We start from the raw sequence: 20,953 nt of genomic DNA, 5'->3' as shown, positions 1-20,953 counted from the left end.
GCAACGTTCATGTCACGGCTGGGGCTTCGTATTTAAGACGTTTCACTCCAACGCAAACCAACTCGCTCACATTGTTTTGAACCCATTTAAAATCATTCACAATGTCGGCTAATTCAATTACTCAGAAGTCTATTTCGTTGGTTTGGCTTGGTTGGGATTCTTTATTTTTTGATTGCCTCTCGCCCTGTCCGCTTATAGTCTTCCATGCTACGTTTTGAGAAGAATGAGATACTGCAGGGCACTTAAATGAAAGTGTTTTGGTTGTTTTGGATGTTTGTATGTGTGTTTACGTATGTCCTTCCACACTGTTGTGAACGTCTGTCTGTATGCCTTACGGAAAGGACGTTTATTTTAGTTTGCTAGACTACGACTTTTGATTTATGCAAACGGAAATTTTTATTATAAAATTTTAAATTTCATAAAGACGACGCTGTGGCTGTGAAGGCAGAAAGTCAGTTAAAGCCGCTATTATTGCAACAGAAATAAGGACTGCAACGGGATGTAAAAGGCAGCATTATGAGCGTAAATGGTGCCGGCAATATAAAAAAGAAATTGTGGGGAAATTGCCAATGTACAAAATTTGATTAAGGCTTCATGAGAAAATGGAAAATGGATTTCATTTTATTATGCGTTCTTACGCTTTTTCTTCAAAGACACAAACTGTAGTATCCTTACATATAAAGGGATGAACAAGTTTTAATGTACATACATATTTTTGTTTAAAGCTTTTAGATTTTCGCAGAAGTGATTGTGAGTGGCACAAAATAAGAAATTCGGAAAGTGCATATCTGTTTGTGGAAAACTCTAAGTAAAAGTTTATTGCTGAGTTAAAGATGACTGGCGTGTTTTCTTTTGAAGGCGATGCCAGCAGCTTATGCCGGAAGTATTCCTAAGTAAATTTGTTCAGCACGTGTTGCGCGTCAAAGCTAGCACACATGTGCAAATTAAACTATGCACGTAGCAACACATTCGTAAGTGTTTAAGTTCGAGTACATTCGTCCCACACCGTCGAATACAGGAATACAGACGTTTACATGCTTCATTCAATTTAACATGACGGCGCGTTGCTTGTTTTCGAAACATCCTTGAATGCCGCTCGTGCTGATTCTTTCATTTAATGCGTCCTTATAAACACTTTAACGATTTATTAAACACACTCAACACCATCTTGCCGTGAAATTAATATTTCTGTTCTTGGTGTTTTCTGCGGTATCAACTGCGGCTTCCTCTTAAGGTTTCCGTCAAATATGACGAGGGCACTATGACGTAGGTGGGTCCATGAGCCACGGCTTTCCGCTACTGATAGATACTGTGCAAAATGGTGAAAACGCAGATTATCCTCGCTTTTGTGGATTTGAATAGAATATTCATTTGGCTCTCTCTCCCACTCAACTCAATTTATGGTAATTTTTAAATTTCTTATTTACGCGTTTCCTCTGAATACACTGAATCCTCTTTATTCTAGTACAAAAAAAAGGTTTGTGTATTGTAAATGAAAAATTGCTTATTTACACGCAAAATTCAAGTTTTGCACAAATATTCGCAAACTAAAAAAGAAATCAGTGCGTTTATTGAGATGTCAAGTGCCGCACGGAAACGTGCAGTTCACAATAAAAATATGACAAATGACAATACTTTAAATTATGGCTAGTGTTGTAGGTTCTTGTTGGGTTGGGGTCATCGTTAACACCTAACTAGCTGTCATTGCCTTATGTGCTTCAAACTATTGTCATCCTCATCATCATCACACAATAAGATTTTCTTGCTTGGAACGTGATTGGCCATTTTATTGATTTCTTCTGGCTGGATGTAAAAGTTCCGACATTTCTACAAGCAATATATCAGCATCACCGTAGCTCAGCATTTGGCACTTTAATACCGCAATACTTCTACACATCAGCAAACCAATCCCATTTTATTCTTGCTTCGATTCCTTTCGCTTGGGTTGTCTGTGCTTTATGTGCTGCCAAATTGAATTTGGAAAACAAAAATCCACAATACAAAGGCATATGTACATATGTATATGCATTGGTAAGAGTATAATATGAAGCCAGACCTTAACGTATTGACCCAATTTGCAGAAGTGCACTGTTAATGGAATCTTGTTGATCACAATATTTTAAGAAATATCTCTTCCTAATTTGATTTTGGGTGTGCACATCAATATGAAGCTTAGAGAGTAAAACATTTGCAAGTTATGAAGTTTACTGGCACCCTCCTATACTTAAATTGCGTACCATCTTCTTGAGAATTCACCTTTTTTTATTACACAGTGCTAGGTAAACAGAAGTTCTAAAATTATATATACGAAAACTTTACATAATATTAATCATTTTCACTCTCAATGTTATATTAAATGATGCAAGGCTATTTGATGATTCCGAAAGTAAAATTAAACGAAACACACGATCATTTAGGTGTGAAATTCACGATCACTTCAATGTCCTTTGGTTACTGTTACTGTTATATTTGAAAAATTGTTGACATATAACCAAATATAGCTTGGCGCTAGTTTGATGGATGATGGATATTTGCATGACGTCAATGTTTTAACTGGAGAGTTTATCAATTTTCCGCATTGACATGATCATATGGGAATCGTTACAATAAAACTTCAATGGTGACAAATCACATAATCTTGGTGGCCAATTTGCATAATCAACACATGACAAAACAGGAAGTGTTGTGTGGTTTGTGGAATCGTACTACTAAAACCACATATCACTCACATCTATATTTTCAATTTAATGCTTAAAAGCTATAATCATTTGATAATAATGTGGTTGTTATTTACGAATTGACTGCTTGTGCTGAAATAAACAAGTAGGAACTATAAGAAACTATCCATGAAAACATTCATGTCAGTTTTATATGTAGCTTTTTTAAAATATAACCCAAAATGTAAGCTGCTGGGTTAATTTATTCTTTTATCATTTGTACTAGCGAATATATCTTCTTATACCATCTTTCTTTTGCGGTTTATCACCATAAGGTATTTGAAATAGTGTCTCCGACAGATTCGTTGCAATCTTTTGAGTTCAAGAGCGCAGGAAAACATAATCTCTGATCATTTTTCTAGAATCAATGAAAAGCATACCTTAAAAGTCATTTGACCTCTATAGTATGCTCGACAATGCGAGGGTAAGTCCATTATTATAAGAGAATCAAATTAATTTGACTTTTTTATAGACAATTCATTTTCTTTTTTCTCATTGTCTTCATGGGAACAATTTTTGCCTAATTAGCATTGAAGACACAACCACAATTTTTTGTTGCAAAATGTAATCAAATATTTTCATGTGTATTCCTTAAAAATTTGGATATGTTTTGCTGTTTTTTCTAAATATTAAAAATTTGGCCCTAATGTTAAGTGTATTAAATTGATAAGAAACCATAAAACCTTTTAATTAAATATAAGAATATTCGGCATTTCAATATTAAACTAAAATTTATTTAAAAAAAAATTGTTTGTTTGCTCATTAAAGCCAATTTTGGAACTTGTTTCTGAAATCGTTATTGTTTTAATTGAATTAAAAGACGTCTTCAAGTCAACTTATCGTGACACACTAAATTTCGAATAGAAACAAATTTGTTATAGTTTTCACAGACAATGCCTACCCACTCCACTACATCCTCATACCGGGGTTTAGTTATTGTAATTAAGAAACTTTGAAAGTGCACCCTGATTCTACTCAACATGTTTAATTCCTTGGAAAGGAAGAGAAACAACAATAAGCAGATAAATAAGGAAATAAATGCATGTGCGTAAATTTTTAAATGCAATTAACGCTTTTCACTATGCAAAGGAAGAATTCCTCATGATTCTTAAGTCGAGGAAGAACAAACTCTTCTTGAAATTTATAATTTAAAGTCAGTATTTCTTTCTGAATTGTTTAATTTTCATGTTTTGTTTTATAATTGAAAATCGCAGAATAATTTATTAGCATTTTGAATTTATTTCCAAAACGCAGTTCGGAGAGAACTCAACCGCATTCCACATAATTGAATTAAAACGGCAACTAAATCTGCATGCCTAGGTTTGCGTATGTGTGGAGAATGTGTGTGAGTGCAAGTGTTTAGCTATTCTAAAATTTTATTGCATACTTAACAACGCAAAATAAACTGTTAAAATCGTTATCACTTCAAATTATTTCACTCTTGTGATACACAGAGAAGGCGGTCTATGGCGGTAGCTGCAGGCGGGATGCAATCTACAGCCAAATTACTTTTAAATAGAAAATTTGGGATATAGCATGCTTTAACTAACTAGCGTGAGCTGGTACCGTTCAAATGGATTTCCTTTGTCTCTGACTGTGCACTTGTGAAAGAATGCAATGATCTACTCCGCGCTTGGTTCCAAACTTACTTAAAAGCGGCAGAGAATGTTTATGTTGGCAGTTTCAAAATTTAAATTTTCGTTAAAACTTTTGCTGCGGCAAATGTGATAAGTCGCTCAAATGAAATATATTCGAGAAACCAAAGCATTGGGGTTAGCCCCAGGATAGGGTGTGTGTGCAGTGGGAGATTGGCAAAGTGCTCTTAATAATAGATTCAAAAGCGGGCAAATGGTTAGAATTTGAAGGATTAAATACGTTGATAAAAAATGTTAAAACCCAGCTATGGAATAGATACTAAGCTGCTTAAGCCAACATACATTGGAACACTGTGTTTTATCGTTATATGTAAATATATTTAACTTATCATTATAGTTTATTTATATGCTTTTAAACTGTATGCGTATGTGTGGTATGACGTCAACTGCAAGGGCTGAGTTGGTTTACTTGCTGAGCTGCGCGTTCAAAGACGTTGCCGAAAACAAAAGAAGCACACAAACAAATGCAATACATTTTAGTTGAAGGCGAACCGTCAGCATTGGTCTTATGGTGCACTACAGCAAGATGCGGATATATATTTTCCCATTGCAACTATATATTTAGTTGTTCTTAACTTGATGCTATAAAAGCAAACATTACAGAATTAAATTCAATTTTTTTATGCAAATTTCCTTTATTATATCAAATTGTAACATCATTTGTTTTTGGTTGCGAAATACGTAAAAGCATTTTAAGCACGTAAAATACATTTTTGATATGGTTTTTTGTTTTGGTTAAGTTTTTCAATCTTATTTCTGTACACTTATAATCCTTAACAGCTGCGGAATTCAGAAACAAACAGTTAATTTATTCCTTGTTAATGCCACTAATGATTAATTCAAATATAATGAATGTTTATGTTGCCTGTCAGCGTTTATGGTGGCCGTCCATTGTTTACAGGTGTTAATATTTCAGTGTGAATTGATGTGCCCAGTGTTGGAATCATCACTTTAATTGATTCAGTAATGGTATACCACAAAAAAAAAAAAACAAATGTATATATTAAATATACCGCTATTGCATAAAGTATGCTTTGTAATACAAAATTCAAAGGGGTGAAGTGAACTCTTAGTAACATTTGTTGCTAATTTCGTTACACGTGGCGTATGAGTGATGATTATATATGGCAATAAGAGCTCTTAATTAGGTAGCAAACACGTAAATTGCTTAAGTAAATAGCTTTCAACACGTAATATAATAGCGAAACTGGTGCATAAGGTGTATGGATAACATATTATTGATAAATATATATATAGTATATATGACAAATAATGATTATTTTTTAATCTTTTTTTAATATTACATTTCCATTTTATAGGAAACATATGTCTAAATTAATCTTGAATTACTTTTAATGGCCAACCTTTTTCTTCATCTTTTTTTTGCAGTTCCAACAGAAATCTTAACAATTGCTCTACCTATAAATATGTGCAATCATCGCAGACATCCACAGCCACAGTCACAGCCGGCAACAAAGACAGAATACTTCCCCTCGACGAAACTTGATGCCGAAATACCAACTACAACACACACTCCGATTTCACTTCTCACACTGACAACAACTTCAATTACAGAAACAACGAGTCCAACAAGTCGAACAAGTCTTTTTCCTCAAATTCAAACAAATTCTATTGGTAATGATATGTTAGTAACAAAGACGTCGACGCCGGAATTAACTGTGGCAAATAACACAACTGGCGTAAGCATAGCAACAAATGAACTAACGAAACAACAACAGCAGATACGATATGTAGAAACCAATATTAAAATAAGCAACTCAAGCAAAAACGTGATCCGACGTCAGCAAAAGCCACAAACAAATTCATTAACAACTTCTACAACAACAACAACAACGACAACAACAATCAAGCCACGTACTCAACAAAGAATAGCAAAAACAAAAAATATAATAACAGCAACAAAACCAAGAACAAATAAAGCACCCACAAATGTTATGACAGTGGCGCCAAGAACGTATAAAACAAAGCATCACTCCACAATTACGCAACAGCATCAATTCACATACAATTCCTTTTTCCATACTCTGGGCACATTTAATCAAGTGAAGCGACCACTACAAACATATGGGCGCTATACTCGACAGGCAGAGGGGGAGCCAATTGATAAGTGCCGTTTATTCGTTGAGGGCCAAGCGGGTAAAAATGAACTTTACAGTCCTGATTATCCTAATCATTATCCTAAGAACATCAACTGCACGCGACTGATAACAGGTAAGCATTGGAATATAAATATGCGTAGGGCGGGTGCATGAATGAGAACACTACTTCAACCATCTCCTGTTATGCTTAGCTGGTATACCATCAGCAATTAATTACATTTCTCTGCGTAAGCTTAACTGTGTAGAAGTCTTTATGCGGTTCGTATTTATGCACTGTGAAGCCTGTCTTTTTTTGCGTTTGCTATGTTGAAGCGTTTCGGAAAGCAGACCATTTCCTCACATTTCCCCACATTTGCTCATACACGCACACACAGATACATCTTAAAGAGTCAATTGTCCACATTAGATACAGATTTGCCTAGAAATTTTTGTCAAGACCAAACAAAATTGTTGTCATTCATCGCCGTTTTTGTCTCTGCTGTGAACTCTGCCCTTGCCGTTGCCGTTGGCCTTGCCTTTCTTCATGCGTTTGCCTTTGACTTTGTGGTGTAACTCTATTTTTGGCTATTTGCACTTAAACTCCTCACAGATGCCACAAAATTTGTCAAAAATATAAGCCGTTTTTGTACTTTTAATCTGGAACACAAATCATTTAAAGCGAAACAAGAATCCAGAACAAAAACAAATAAAGCAGCTTAATAAGTGCAAAATGGATAGAATTCTGTTGGCAACAGAATGAATGATGAAATACAAATTGAAACTAAAGACTGATAAAAATTGTATTTTGCAGAGCTTTGCAACATTTTAGCATCTCGACACATTGATTATAAATTGTCAGCACAGTAACTTAGTTCGATTGGTGATGTAGTTTTAACCTGAACTTTAATTAAACACAATCAGATTCAGAAAGAACTTTGTTCGATTTTTGCTAATGAGTTGATGCTTCATATATCTTTTGATTTGAGTTAATGAACAATATTTAATAGATATATATTCTAATAAATACGTGTCTTTTATTGTTACAGATAATTAAATTTCGTACTCTTATGATATTGAAGCATTTACTTGATAGAATCAAACATAAAATTTACTGTTTCTTTTCTATAATTTCCAGTAACGGTTATTGCTTATTAGTTTTGATAAATAATTTTACAATAATTTAAAGTTATAGAGTTCTTAATTTATATATTGTATTCTCGGGATTATATATGATGACTATATATGATGCTGTATTCGCTGTTAAACTACATTGTGTATTGTATTTTGCCCCATCTAAAGTCAATAAAACTTGAATTAAAAAAGCCTTAATCTTTTCTATACTTATGTCTTATCACTTTAATGTGTGATTCAAGGATGTTTCTGTCTTCCTTATATAGTTTTCACTCGTTAAATGCGGATAGTTTTAATCAGTTTTCGTGCTTGGTTAGTAGGCTGCGACCTATTATCACTCCAATCATTCTTCATAAACCTGATTTGTTCAGATAAGGTAGTTAAGGTACAAGTGTTTGGTACAGAAGGATTTTTCTGCATGAGACTTCTTGTGATTTGTTGTACTTCACTGCTAAAGTCCAGTTTAGCTGTCCTTCTCAAGTAATTTGTGCCGATTGCCAGAATTGAATTCGGCCAAAATGAAAATCTTGAGGTCACTTTCTTTTCCAATTCGACCGCTTTGTTAATAGTCATTTAAAGGCTACAAAAAATTTGTTATTTTTGTTGATTTTGTTATTTTAATCTTGTATGCAATTTCTTGACCCACACCTTTTATATGATCCAGATTTGTTTTACTTCAATCGAATTCAAAACAGATGCTTTATTATTCTGTCGTATTTAAATTTTTCACTTCCTGGAACAATTATTTAGAGGCTTAAAATTTATGTTCAAATCCTAAGAAAATTTAAAATTTCCATTTATCTATTTTTCACTCCTCTGGCAAGCAGGATAAGACAATAAATCACATTTCATAGTGACGTTCATACTGAGTTGAGTTAAACTTGAAGTAACAGAAGCTGAACAAGCAGATGAACAAGCTCTAAAACCATGAACACACCTCCTCTAGTACACACAATAAGATTTCACTCATGTAAGAAATCATTGTTACGCATAAATGTCCTTTCGAAGGATAAGTAAACAGCTCAGCGCTGAATAAAAAATTCGAAGACGAAGAAGAACAGAAATCTTATTAGTGTAAAAGCATGTCAAAATGAAAGCAATGATGCAAGGAAACATCATATATGAGTTCGTATTTGCCTTATCCAAGAACCTACCCGTATCTTTGCGGTACAAAGAGTTTCTATTAAAGATGCTAGTCTGCCATAAAAGCAAAAGTGACGATTTTAAGGATAAAATTTATTTCTTCGCACACACTCAAACACATCACACACATGTACACACATATACACGTAAAATTGTCATAAACAAATACAAGTTAAGCTGCTGAAAATCATTTCATTTTTATCCTTAGCGATTGTCCTTGCTGTTACGGTTTCCTTTAACATAAATGATTTTAAGCGATGCTCTTCAATTGTGTCCTGACAAACACATGGACTTGCTAGCTAAGCGGCAGTCATGAAGATACTGTACGGTTTGCGAGAGGAAGAGTGTGCTGCATAATGGTGGAAGACTCTTAGTTACATATTTTTTGTGTTTTTCCTTATTTTATTGCCATGTGCTTTCACGTAATTTATGCAACACAATCAAATCAAACTAAACCACTGCAATCTGCTGACTTCACTGCCGCCCACTTGAAATCGAATCGAACACTGTCACATGGCATCCATTACGTAATTTATGCAGAAATTTAATGATGGATATAAAAGTCCAAGATGCCCGTTTTAAACCCCCACGCAGGCTACGTTACCTGCTGGAATTGATTTTATAGAGAATATAAAATTTATTTATTTTAATAGTAAAAGAACTCATAGTTTATGTTTATGCCTATTTAATTGAAAAAAGGATTATGTTGCTATGGAAAAACATTTAAATAAATTTATTTGGAAAACTGCAATGGAAAAATAATTTTATTTATTTAAATGTTCAACATTGTTGAAGCAGAAGTTCAGGGAATGCCTAATTGTTACTTTTTTCATAATAATATGAATTTCGTTAGAGAAGTTGTATAAATTTCCATAAAAACAAAAAATAAATAGTAAAAGGGGAATACGTCTTTTCCCAACAGGTCATTGGAATAACTAGTGGATTGAGTATTCATTATTCTGTTGACTGTTTTAAAGAATACTTCAAATTCTTAAATTTATCTAGATTTTAAAACTTCACAAATGAAAGTTCAGATTATTCACAAGCGATAATGTAATTATTTTACAATTAAATCTATGAAGAATCAGAATATCCTATCTACAAATTTTCCTATCTATACCCGCTATCTATTCCTTTGCATATTTTACACACGTTCGCTAGGATACATTTAATAAATGTTCTTAGAAAAAATTATTTTGCGAATTTATGGATGTCGGAGCATTTCTAATAGTAATCGCCACTTAAGCTTATCGTTGCCTGCGTCACATCTGATGGTATGATCTCCACAAAATTACTTAACTAAAAATCTTTTTGTTATTTTACCCGCTATATAAAAGACAACTCTGAGATCCGATCCAATGGAAGGTCTTAATTAGATTAGATTTCACTCCCCATTTGACCTGACAGTTTTCCGTGAAAATTTGTGTATATTTTAAATGTGCCTTTAACACACATATCGGTTACTTGCGACGATATACGCCCAATTTAAACTTTACCGGTATCAACTCTAACCGTTCTAGTTAACTAACTAAACTTAAAATGCAACTAAAATGCTTTTCAGAGCTTCTGGAGTATAACATTTAGTTGGATACAGAACGCAACTGTTATAATTAACTTACGTTTTTCAAAGTATCTTATTCGGTTCGATGATGTAGCTGTCAAAATCTAATAAGTAGCTAGAATTTGCTAGCCTTTCTGAACTCTAATGAATACCATCTTAAATGCTTCACTTTGCTACAGAATGGAAACATTTGCTATTCTAAATTACAACTCATCAGTAATCTTCCTTAATCTATTATGTATATAGAAATAGAAAAGCAATACGTGTTTATGCCTCTGTCTTTATTATAAAAGTAAAATCAAATTATAAAAACCGAGGTTTGGATTGATATATGTGTAATCGAAAGTCACATCTAATCTGACAATCGACATATTGATTTTTTCAATCAATATGTGATAAACATTTGAACCATCTTAAGTTACTCTAAAATTTTTGTAGATTTGATATTTGGTAGTTTCACACTGACCAAATGGGATATTGGTCACAATTATATATTGAATATTATCATTTTTATTGATTACTAAGATCTTTGTATTGCAACAATTAAAAAGTGGAGAAATTGTGAAATTGAAATAAATAAATTTGTTTTTAATTTAATCTTTTCAGCTCCGAAGGGACAAATAATTCGTCTGGATTTTCGCAACTCATTCCATATCGAAGCCAAGGAGGAGTGTAAATTTGATTTTTTAGAGGTAAATTATAAAATATAAGGATGCAAAAGAACATAAAATATTTTAATCATAATAGAAATGCAATTTCAACACACTAAATAACTCAAAACAAACTGAGATGAATCTTCACTTTGTCGAACGAACAATAAAAAATAAGTTAGAGATTTGTATTTTGTTAGATAACAAATTGCATTTTGGCTCGTGTGAAAAGAATGCAGAAATAAATCTTCAATGATATTAAAATCTGATAAATTGACATTATATTGTATATTGTATCTTGCATTTTGCGTCTTGTATGCTGCATGTTGAACATAAACTTGCAACACATTTCCATTGTTGTGTATATTTAACAAAATCCAAGCTATTTCACTTCACTTACTGCAGTTATTTTCATGTTTTCTTGAAAATGCATTGTGAGTTTGTTAGTTCGTTAGTTTGTTTGCAACTGTAACCCGGTCAAGGATTCTGCTTTCATTTCCTCCGCTGGAGTGCATCCATAGTGATTCGTACTAAAGAGTCATAGTTTGCTGCGTGCAGGATTTGTATTTGTGTCAGATACGCGTCCTTCACTGCTTGCAATTTATAAGCTCTCAGCTTCCGAGAAGTGTAAAATAAAATACAATCATAAGGAATGTGAAAAATAAAGGAATACGAAATGGAAATATATATTAAACTGTTTAATCCTTTTTTCCTCGCTTGAAATGACATTTATTGCAACAACAGGATTAACATTATTAATGGCCTGAAGAGTTATCTCAGCTTTTTAAATAAATTCCCAATTTTGAAATTATGAAATAACAATGAAAAACGCTTCAATAACAGTTTAGATGTCAATGTTCCATGTATTTAGGAAAGTGAACAAAACAATTTTTGATTCATCAGATAAGAAGAGAGTGCCAGTTGCGAAGATTTGTTTATCAGCTGTCACTCAGCAAGAAATTTGTCCCACAACAAATATGTGACGCAGTACATGCACGTACATAACACATGCACCCGGACAAATTCATATGACATTTATTCATTTCAGTCATTTATTCTATCAAGCAATCTTGCACTCAATCAATCTGTCATTTGTGTAGTATTTTAAATATGTTTTTCATACATATTCATTTATTTTCGGAATATTTCAATGCGGCATGTTCAATAAAATGTTTTTATCGGAATAGATTCGTGATGGACAATATGGTTTCTCAAATTTAATTGGAAAATATTGCGGTACAGATTTTCCGGATGAAATAACTTCAAAGGAGCGTTATCTCTGGCTGCATTTCCATTCGGATGAAAGTATTGAATATTCCGGTTTCACTGCCGTGTACGAGTTCATTGATCGCAATCGTGAAGGTGAGTGCATCTTAACATTTCAACCTCTATCGCAAAGAATAGAATCCAATTTATATATGTTGGAATTTTAGTTATGTCGTTTTTAAAACTTATTAAAATTCATTGAATAATTAATCAGTTGAAGTGAACATCATTTTATATATTGTTCTCATTATCATTGTTAGCTCCTATCACTGATTTGAACTGTACCATTGATAAAGACGGCTACGAAGGTTTCATTAACTCAACAGATGTGCCGACTGGTATCAAGGAAACTGTCACTAAAAACAAAATTGCTTTGGACTGCATATGGAGAATACAAGTCCAGGATAAGTGGAAGGTATTTGATAGCACAATACATTAATACTTTAGTGAAGAACTGTTATTAAAATTTATTATTATAATGTACGTTTCATTATAATATATTGTAATTTTTTCACTTACTTATAAGTAAAAGAAAACAAATGTTTTTTTATTTACTCATTCCAGATTCAAGTCAAGTTCTTGCAGTTCAGACTGAACAAACCAAACGATTGCAATGTCAATTTTTTAGATATTTTCCCTGAGCAAACTGTTATGCCTTTAAGGTAGGTAACTATAAAAGATATTTCCTATTTATTAAAATATAAACTTTCAAAGTTTACATAACAAATATACTTTAAAGTTTAAACAGAAATCCACCAATCCATATACAGTAGAAGAAACCCTATTAAATAGCTTTGATGCATAATTAAACTTTTTTAAAGAATTTTAAGTGTAAAATATGTAACAACAAAATCTCTCATTTTAGACGTTAAAGACTGATTACGAAAAAATCGGGGATTCCCTTTACAGTATTAAAGGGAATTTTACTTTATTTAATTTGTGTCTATGGTATTTTCCACTCAGTATTTCCTAATTTTATGAATACTATTGCATATGTCCTAAGATATTAGAGAAAAACATCTCTATTTTGTATAATAATTTCGTAATATTCTTTATATGAGTTCTTTGCATTAGTATATATACAAATAACTGAATCATTTTTATTATAATAAAATATTTGACAGCATGGATTGCACTAACTGTAGAACATCGAATTTGTACATTTGTCAGATACTCCAAAATTTGTAGCCAGTTAAATGAATGTTTTTGCAAACTATATGTCCGACAATTTGGTCAGGGGTGGCTTACGGCTTCTCATAAAATCAATTCCAAAAGATAATTGTTACTCTTTAGCACATAGGCCACACTAAGAGTATAAAATGACATGCCTATATCAGACAATCATAGAACAGTATATATGACCTGCTCGGTATATATGACTGTACTACCACTGGTATCTATAACATAGCATCATTACATATGTACTGCATTATATGAAATATTTTTTTTATACCTTAAAGATCTACATTCGAATCTTAGACTGAGTGGCATCATAATTTAAATTTGGAACAATTACCTGAACAGAGTTAAATGAGACCACTACCAACTATAACTCCACATATAAGTAAATTAGAAGGAAACCTAAAATATGCCTTAAATCCATTTATTCAATACATTAAAGTCATAATCAAAACTATAACATAATGGTTTATGTTTATCATCAGGTCTTGATTTTAGTCCCCATTCCAAAAATCATCAATGAGAAGAGCAAGTTTCGTATAACTCAGTTTATATAATGTTAGTGTAAGGCTTAAGCAAACAAGTATTCTCTTCCTTTATTTATTTAAGTAAATAAGCCACAGTTTTATACGATCAGTCACTTTCAATTAGCTACAAATCCACAGGACACCAAGTAATCTAAGAAATGTGAATATACACATTAGTAGCATTTTAATATGAAAGCAAACTGGTAAGCATTTCCATTTAATCAACCCTTTTGAAATTATTTGCACTGCAAAGTGTTGCCATGTTGATTGATGCCATAGAAAAACACTCCTTTTAAAGGAACGGAATTCCTTTAGCCAATTTCAAAACATATTGTCGTGTATTGTGACTGGTTATCCGTTATCCGTTATCCGTTATCTGTGAAATAGTGTTTCATTGATTGGATTATTATATGCTGTTCTAGTTTAGGATAATAATTTAACTTGTAAAATTGAAATAAAATAGAAATAGAATGAAACGAAAAGAGAGTATTGTAGTTGTTATAAATTGCTCCGAGATGGATGGATGAATGAGTTATCGAATTGAGTTACTTTGCCAAAACAGACAAACTATTTGATATGCATACAAACAGAAACCATCTGACTTGAGACAGACATATAAAAGCAGTGCTTAAAACGAATGAAGCCGGCAAGGCACACCATTGCCAGATGAATAGAATCGAGCTGCCAATGTGCATAAAGTACTGATTGATTTGTTTGCTGTAAATCCATTTGAAAGATATCATTTTTAGTTTATGTATCTTTTAAAATGATTTTCCAGTTTTTATATTTATGTGTGTCTTTTGGTTTCGTTGTTTTGTTTTATTTAATCCCGTTATGCATTGCTGATAATTTGCATATTTCAGAGTAAAAAACTTTTGTGGATCAGCCGGTGAAGGCATTACGTCGGAGTCAAACATTTTGAACATGAGATTCTACGCCGAACCACAGGCAATCACTTCAGAATTTTCCATATTGTATACAGCATTCAGAGATCGCGGCAATAGTAAGTTGATGAAGGATTTGCAAAGCAATACTATAGTACCTGCCTAGATTTTAGTTTTTTTCGTAATGGTTGGCTTTTTGCTTTATGCTTTGTTTGTGGTTTGTGATGTGTTCATTTCGCTTTTGTTTTATTTTTTAGTTGCAAAATTTCCTACTTCCAATTTGAGTTGTCTTTTTGTATATGTTGCATGCACTGGCTTGTATATATGCCACAATGTGCAATCTGCTGAATATATACATATATATAATAGTAAATATATAAATATAAATATTTTTATTTTTGTTTCACTCTAGCTTGTTCAAGTGATGAATACGATTGTGAGGACGCCACATGCATTTCAAAGGAACTCAAATGCAATGGACGTGATAATTGCAAATTCCGCTGGGATGAGGAGGGTTGTGATGTACGTTTCAACTTAAAATAATGATTATTTTGATTCAATCGCTTATTTTTTTATAATATTTAACACAAATTTATGAACACAAAAAGAAATATTTAATTAAAATTTTTAAAAACTTCGCTTACAGAAAAACACTGCTGGACAATCGGAACATGTAATCATAATAATCGTAGTTTTTGGCTTAATTTTAGGAGGAATGGTAATCACATTTCTTGTAAATTGCATACGCAAAATAATGCGGGACCAGAAAATCATACGGGTAAGTGATGAATAGACAGAAATTAACTCCGCTAATGACTAGCAACATTAGAACTGAAATATTTATACGCGCACCAATTTCCTCCATCAAAAACCAAAAGGTTTGCTACTCTTCTCCCAACCTTAGCTAGTAGCGATTAGCATTTTGATTAAATTTCAAACCACCTGCACTTTTATTAAAAACTGATTGGCTGTTCTAGTTTGTAGACAACTAGTTTGTTCTAGTTGTGTATATCAACTCCTGTGCCTATTACTTATTAGGTAACGCACTGTGCTCAACTTACACAGTTTAACACGTTCATTTTACACTTCCATTTTACACGTACATTTTGCACAAACAAAACACAAACAAAATACCATTCTCGTTGCTTTTGCATATTGTCTTGCTTGAGTGCAGACTGCAGTGCAGGTTCGCTGCTCTGCTGTTCTGCTGCTCTGCTGTTCTGCTGCTTAGTTGCGCTGCTGACACGTTACGCTGGCATTTTGCTCTTGCACTCTCGCGTTTCTAATTATGAGTTTAATTTGCCTGAGGTAGGCTTCGTTAACCTAAGCCGACTGCGCTACTTTTGTGTTGCTATTGGTTGTTTGTTCTGCTTTTATTATTCGAAGGTTTGCAATTAAAGTTACTCATACCACACGTTGTTCGCTGCATTGCATTGCAAGTTTTTTTTTTCTTTTTGTTGAAATTATTTTATGTCTGTGCTGTAAATTTTGAGAAAGCAATTATTTTAATATTTTACTGGTTTTAAATTAAAAATTAAAATTTAAATATTTCCAGAGTGAAAATTTCTTAATTATAAGTGAATTTCATTCAATTTTGTATTGAAGTAATATTATTTTACATATGTACTGATATATTTTATCATTTATGTATAATTATTCTTTACCCGTTTGGCTTTTAAGTTTCTTCAAGCAATTATTAAATTATTGTTCTCATAATTATGATTTTTTGATTTTAATACTTTAAGAATAATTATTATAATATTGATACAGGTTACTGATATTAATTACTTTATTGGTAATGATATATGCATATACATGCTTCAGTAAATTTATTTATTTTTATTAATAATAAATATTATTAGCAAATTTATTATTATTAATAATATTAGCAAATTAATATTAAATTATTTAGGCATAGTTAATAAGTACGCTTAAATGATTTCAAATAATCATTTATCCATGAAAAGTTAATTAAATTATTTAAGTTAATTAATTAAGCTTGTTATATTTTTATATGTCGGAATTTTAACGATATCAAATCAATGTGGTGTGAATAACAAAATCTTTTACACATATTAATCTAAAGCTATACTACTTAAGTAGATAAGGTACATAATGTGATTTTTGTTTCCAACATTATTAGTAAAAGTCAAAAAAAGGAGTAGAATGTAGATTGTTGTCCTTGGTTTCTCCACTAAAATGTGTTTTTGCTATTTGTCTTCATTTAGTGCATATCATTAACTAAACCACTTTAATAACTGCACGCTATCGGTCTATCAATTTGCTCAAAAAATAGAGCTAAGTAATTGCTCTTTTAAGTTATTCATAACAATTATCAGTTTCCTGACACTTAAGACATATTATTATAATTGATTAATATAACTAGTTAGAATAGTCCGGCAATTTGCTTTTATTTAAATATTCGGATTATTTGGAATACGAAAATCATTATTTTATAAATTTAAATTTGTGATACGAGTATTTCCAAGAGGCATCTTTGCAATCTTTTAGTTTATGGTCTATTTCACTTAAATAATTAATTTTTCTATTCTCACATAATTTTAAAATTAAAACATTCGAAAAAAATCTCTAGCGTTCATGTTCAAACAAATTTTATAAACAAAATCCTTTTGATTCCCCTCGCTGTACTATATATTACTTATCATGTTTATCAAATGCTTGCACCGAGTGCACACTTCAGAACTGTAGGGAATAGAGCATATATTTTTGCTGACTTATTTATCATATGAGGGACTTTTAAATATACTGAATATATGTACATCAAAAAATATATTCTAAATACGAGCGATTGATTCAGTTTGTGCAACATTGGTTTCCATCATTTGTGACATTAAAAAGTTATTTCAAAAGAAATATTTGTATTCCGCAGAGAAGTCAATTGTTATTATTAAGCAAATAGATGATACTGTAGCCACAGCGGCCTGCGTACCACAACCAGTTGCAGTATGTATTCTGCAATTTATGTGTTCCACAATTTATATTAAATCAGTCATGTTTACTATTTGACTTGTAGGCAATATTCTCCGTTCAGCATGAAAATTGCTGCCACAGGCTGGAGATCCTGTGGAGATTTATTTCTTCTTGTTTATTCAAATAAAGTAAAAATATTTATATATCCGCTTGTTTTTTATATTTGTTATCCATTTCCATTACTCACATTCATAAAAGAGTTGCTGCATGGCACAACATTATAGATGAGCTCTACTAAAATTCCAGTGTCACAACAAGTCGTGTACCGCTGTCATTTCATTGTGTCTATTAAATTCTTTTACCCGACATTGGTGATATTTGCAGTTCCGGTTGTATGTGGGTTTGTGGCAGTGGCAGTGGCAATGTGCTAGGATGACTGCTGGTGGTAATAGTGTTTGCTGGAGGATTCTATTTAAATTACTTTGCTGTCATTTTTGTTTGTTAACATTTTTCATGAAACGCACGAATACTTTCGCTCCCACACGTAAACACCAAACATGTTTAATATGACAAGAGTACACACACAGCCATAAACTAATTCATACGTACACGCCAAGCCAGTTTCATTTAGTAAGGACTAGTTTCATTCAAGTATTAAGTAGTGGAGGGCGCACACGTGCAGCTTAAACAAGGCCGCAGGCTGCAGTTTTTAGTCAACTGTGAGTAAAATGTTGATATAGGATCTGTGCATGTCGCGACAAGGAAGGTTATTGCTTCTGATAGCTCAACTGAGTTTGTCACAAACACCAGCTCACGGCGGATGAAAGACGACATGCTTGTAAGTGTAAATTTCCCAACTGTGAAAGATGACAACATGCAATATTGCGGTACAAATTTTATTTATTTATTAATCGCTACAAGGAATTCCATTATGGAACTGGAGCTTGTAAATTCGATTGTATGCACTCAACGTGACATATTAAAATTTTGCCGCAATATTTCAAGCACAAAAATTGAATTGCAAGTTTCTACACCGAAAATAAAAGAAAAATAAGGCAAAATTCCCAGCAATTAATCAAAAATATATGGGGAAGCTCATGAGTGACACGACGATGCATGCTCGACTAATCCTAATGCTATTAGAACAGAGCTTCAGTTCTTTTAGCACAATCAAAGTGCTGTCTGATTTAAGTAATTCCAGCGCTCAATGAAAGGAACGAAGGAATGTTCTCAAACTCACTTAAAAGTCAAGTTTCACTCCTGTTTGGAATCCATTAAAACATTTTATTGCGAAACTAAACCAAGCAAACTAGCTAATGTTAAAAACTCATCCTTTATTTTTGGCTTTAAAGTAGGACTTGTTAATAACTGGCATGCCAACCGTCAGTCGCTGCTGCAGTCATGGGTGTTTGTGTGTCCGTTGTCTGTTGGCCAGGAGCAGTTACACACACTTAAAAACTATTACACTTGATTAGGTTTACATTTTGGTGCTAACATGTTCCTCCTCTGAAATGGCTGATAAATTCTTAAATAAGCAGAATTTATTTTTGCGGACTTTTCACACAGAATTTCCGACATTAGAATGTTAAAACGCAAAACGGATATAAGAAAAATTGCACTCTTGCCAATTCGAAGTTGTGTCGTATGTGCAGGCAGTGGGAGCAGAATGTTGGAAGGAATTTGAAATTTGTTTTTATAGCTATGAAATAACATGTAATTCCACTTTAATGCCGACAATGTTTGCATTGCTTTTTGCTGTGAGTCCGTTTTATGAATTGATTATAATGATAATTATATATTGGATGGACTGTACGAGTCTCATAAGAAAATGAAATTGATAACTCCACAAAGTAAAAATGAATTGAATGTTGTGATTCATGTTCTAAGTATTCTAGATACTCAATTACAACAAGCTGCAATTCCCATGATTGCATTTAGTAAAATCCTTTAAAGATGTAGGCTATATTGCAGAAATAAAGTTTAAATTAGTTACAAAAGTTCTTCGCTGGGTATAAACTAAGGGAAATGAAATTTATTGCTGCTTCTATTTGTTGGTGAAACAGTTAGTTTGATAAGGAAGAAGATGATAATACTGGTAATTTTAACAAATCAGTGACTAAAACAAGTTAAAGCTCAAGCTGAAGTTACTCAATAAGGTTCAACAAACACATTTTCTTTACATTGCTAATGCTTTGGAGTCTAATCCAAATAAAGTACAAAAGGTATACCTAGACACCCCGTCGTTGCACCTCATTAGAAAACAAGTTGAGATTAAAAGTATAGTGCTATAGTGCGAAAGACATTCGGTCCAGTTTGAAATTTTACAAATTTGTTAGTTTTCCAGACCGTATAAGATGCGTATTCAGCCGAGAACTAAATAGAAAACACTTATCTCGTAAAGAATATGAATGCTACACTTTTATTACGACAGTATTAAGCTTTGAAGTCCTTTCAAAAAATTTAGTGTTGTAACTGACTACTGTAATGTTTGTCAGGTAGAGGTTCTAGCAATCTAGGAGGAAGATGCGTACTTACTAAAACTAATAAAAATATATTTTATTTGGGTTTCTGGCACAAACAAAAGCGGTATGAGAACACTTATGGGTAGTTTTGAATTATTGTTAAAAAAAATGTCGTTCAAGAGCCAACAATTCCTTAGCATTATTTCACGTCTTGGCTAGTATGACAGAATAATCGATATTTGGCAGGAGGAAAACATTTCTAAGGCCGTAGTTTGTATATCCGGTTACCTGCTATTTGGCAGGTATGCTATCCGACTAGATATATTTTCAATGAGTAGCGTAAAAGTTGTGGCGACAATGAAGAAGAAGAAATATTCATCTAAAGTTCATCATCTTTCTGACTTTATGAAGTCAAGTTTTATAAGTAATTATGTGTTTAGCTCTTCAGCAAAAATGATGAGCGCTAAACATATTCTGTACTTTATTTGGATTTAAAATGCTTTGATAACTAAATAGTGTGAAGAAGTCGTACAGGAGTCCAAGTAAGATGGTCAGCGAGACCGACTGCCATAGATTTCAGAATTTTAGAATAGACCTGCCAGAAATCATTATCTGTCCTACAACTTGTTTTATTTTTGCTACGAGTATCAGGAGTAATTGACCCCAATGCTATTATAGATTCGATACGAGTAGTTCATCTTTAATTATTTAGATAACCAGCCATTTTTAACATCTGATTGTAGATTAT

General features: G+C 32.5%; 1 protein-coding gene across 2 annotated transcripts in view; it reads left to right on the top strand.

Annotated features, from left to right (window-relative positions):
* LOC119671948 overlaps window positions 1-20,953 on the top strand; it is a 60,911-nt gene that overhangs the window by 31,770 nt on the left and 8,188 nt on the right. For both annotated transcript variants that reach the window (XM_038082851.1, XM_038082852.1), the window contains exons 4-11: window positions 5,762-6,604; window positions 10,913-10,998; window positions 12,144-12,318; window positions 12,483-12,637; window positions 12,787-12,884; window positions 14,792-14,931; window positions 15,225-15,334; window positions 15,459-15,590. In XM_038082851.1, coding sequence (XP_037938779.1) covers window positions 5,762-6,604; window positions 10,913-10,998; window positions 12,144-12,318; window positions 12,483-12,637; window positions 12,787-12,884; window positions 14,792-14,931; window positions 15,225-15,334; window positions 15,459-15,590 — 1,739 coding nt within the window. The remainder of the gene's footprint in view (window positions 1-5,761; window positions 6,605-10,912; window positions 10,999-12,143; window positions 12,319-12,482; window positions 12,638-12,786; window positions 12,885-14,791; window positions 14,932-15,224; window positions 15,335-15,458; window positions 15,591-20,953) is intronic.

Source organism: Teleopsis dalmanni, chromosome 1, assembly GCF_002237135.1.
Source record: "Teleopsis dalmanni isolate 2A chromosome 1, ASM223713v2, whole genome shotgun sequence".
Classification (NCBI taxonomy): domain Eukaryota; kingdom Metazoa; phylum Arthropoda; class Insecta; order Diptera; family Diopsidae; genus Teleopsis; species Teleopsis dalmanni.
The sequence above is the reverse complement of the archived record's forward strand: the minus strand, read 5'-3'. Positions and strand labels throughout refer to the sequence as shown.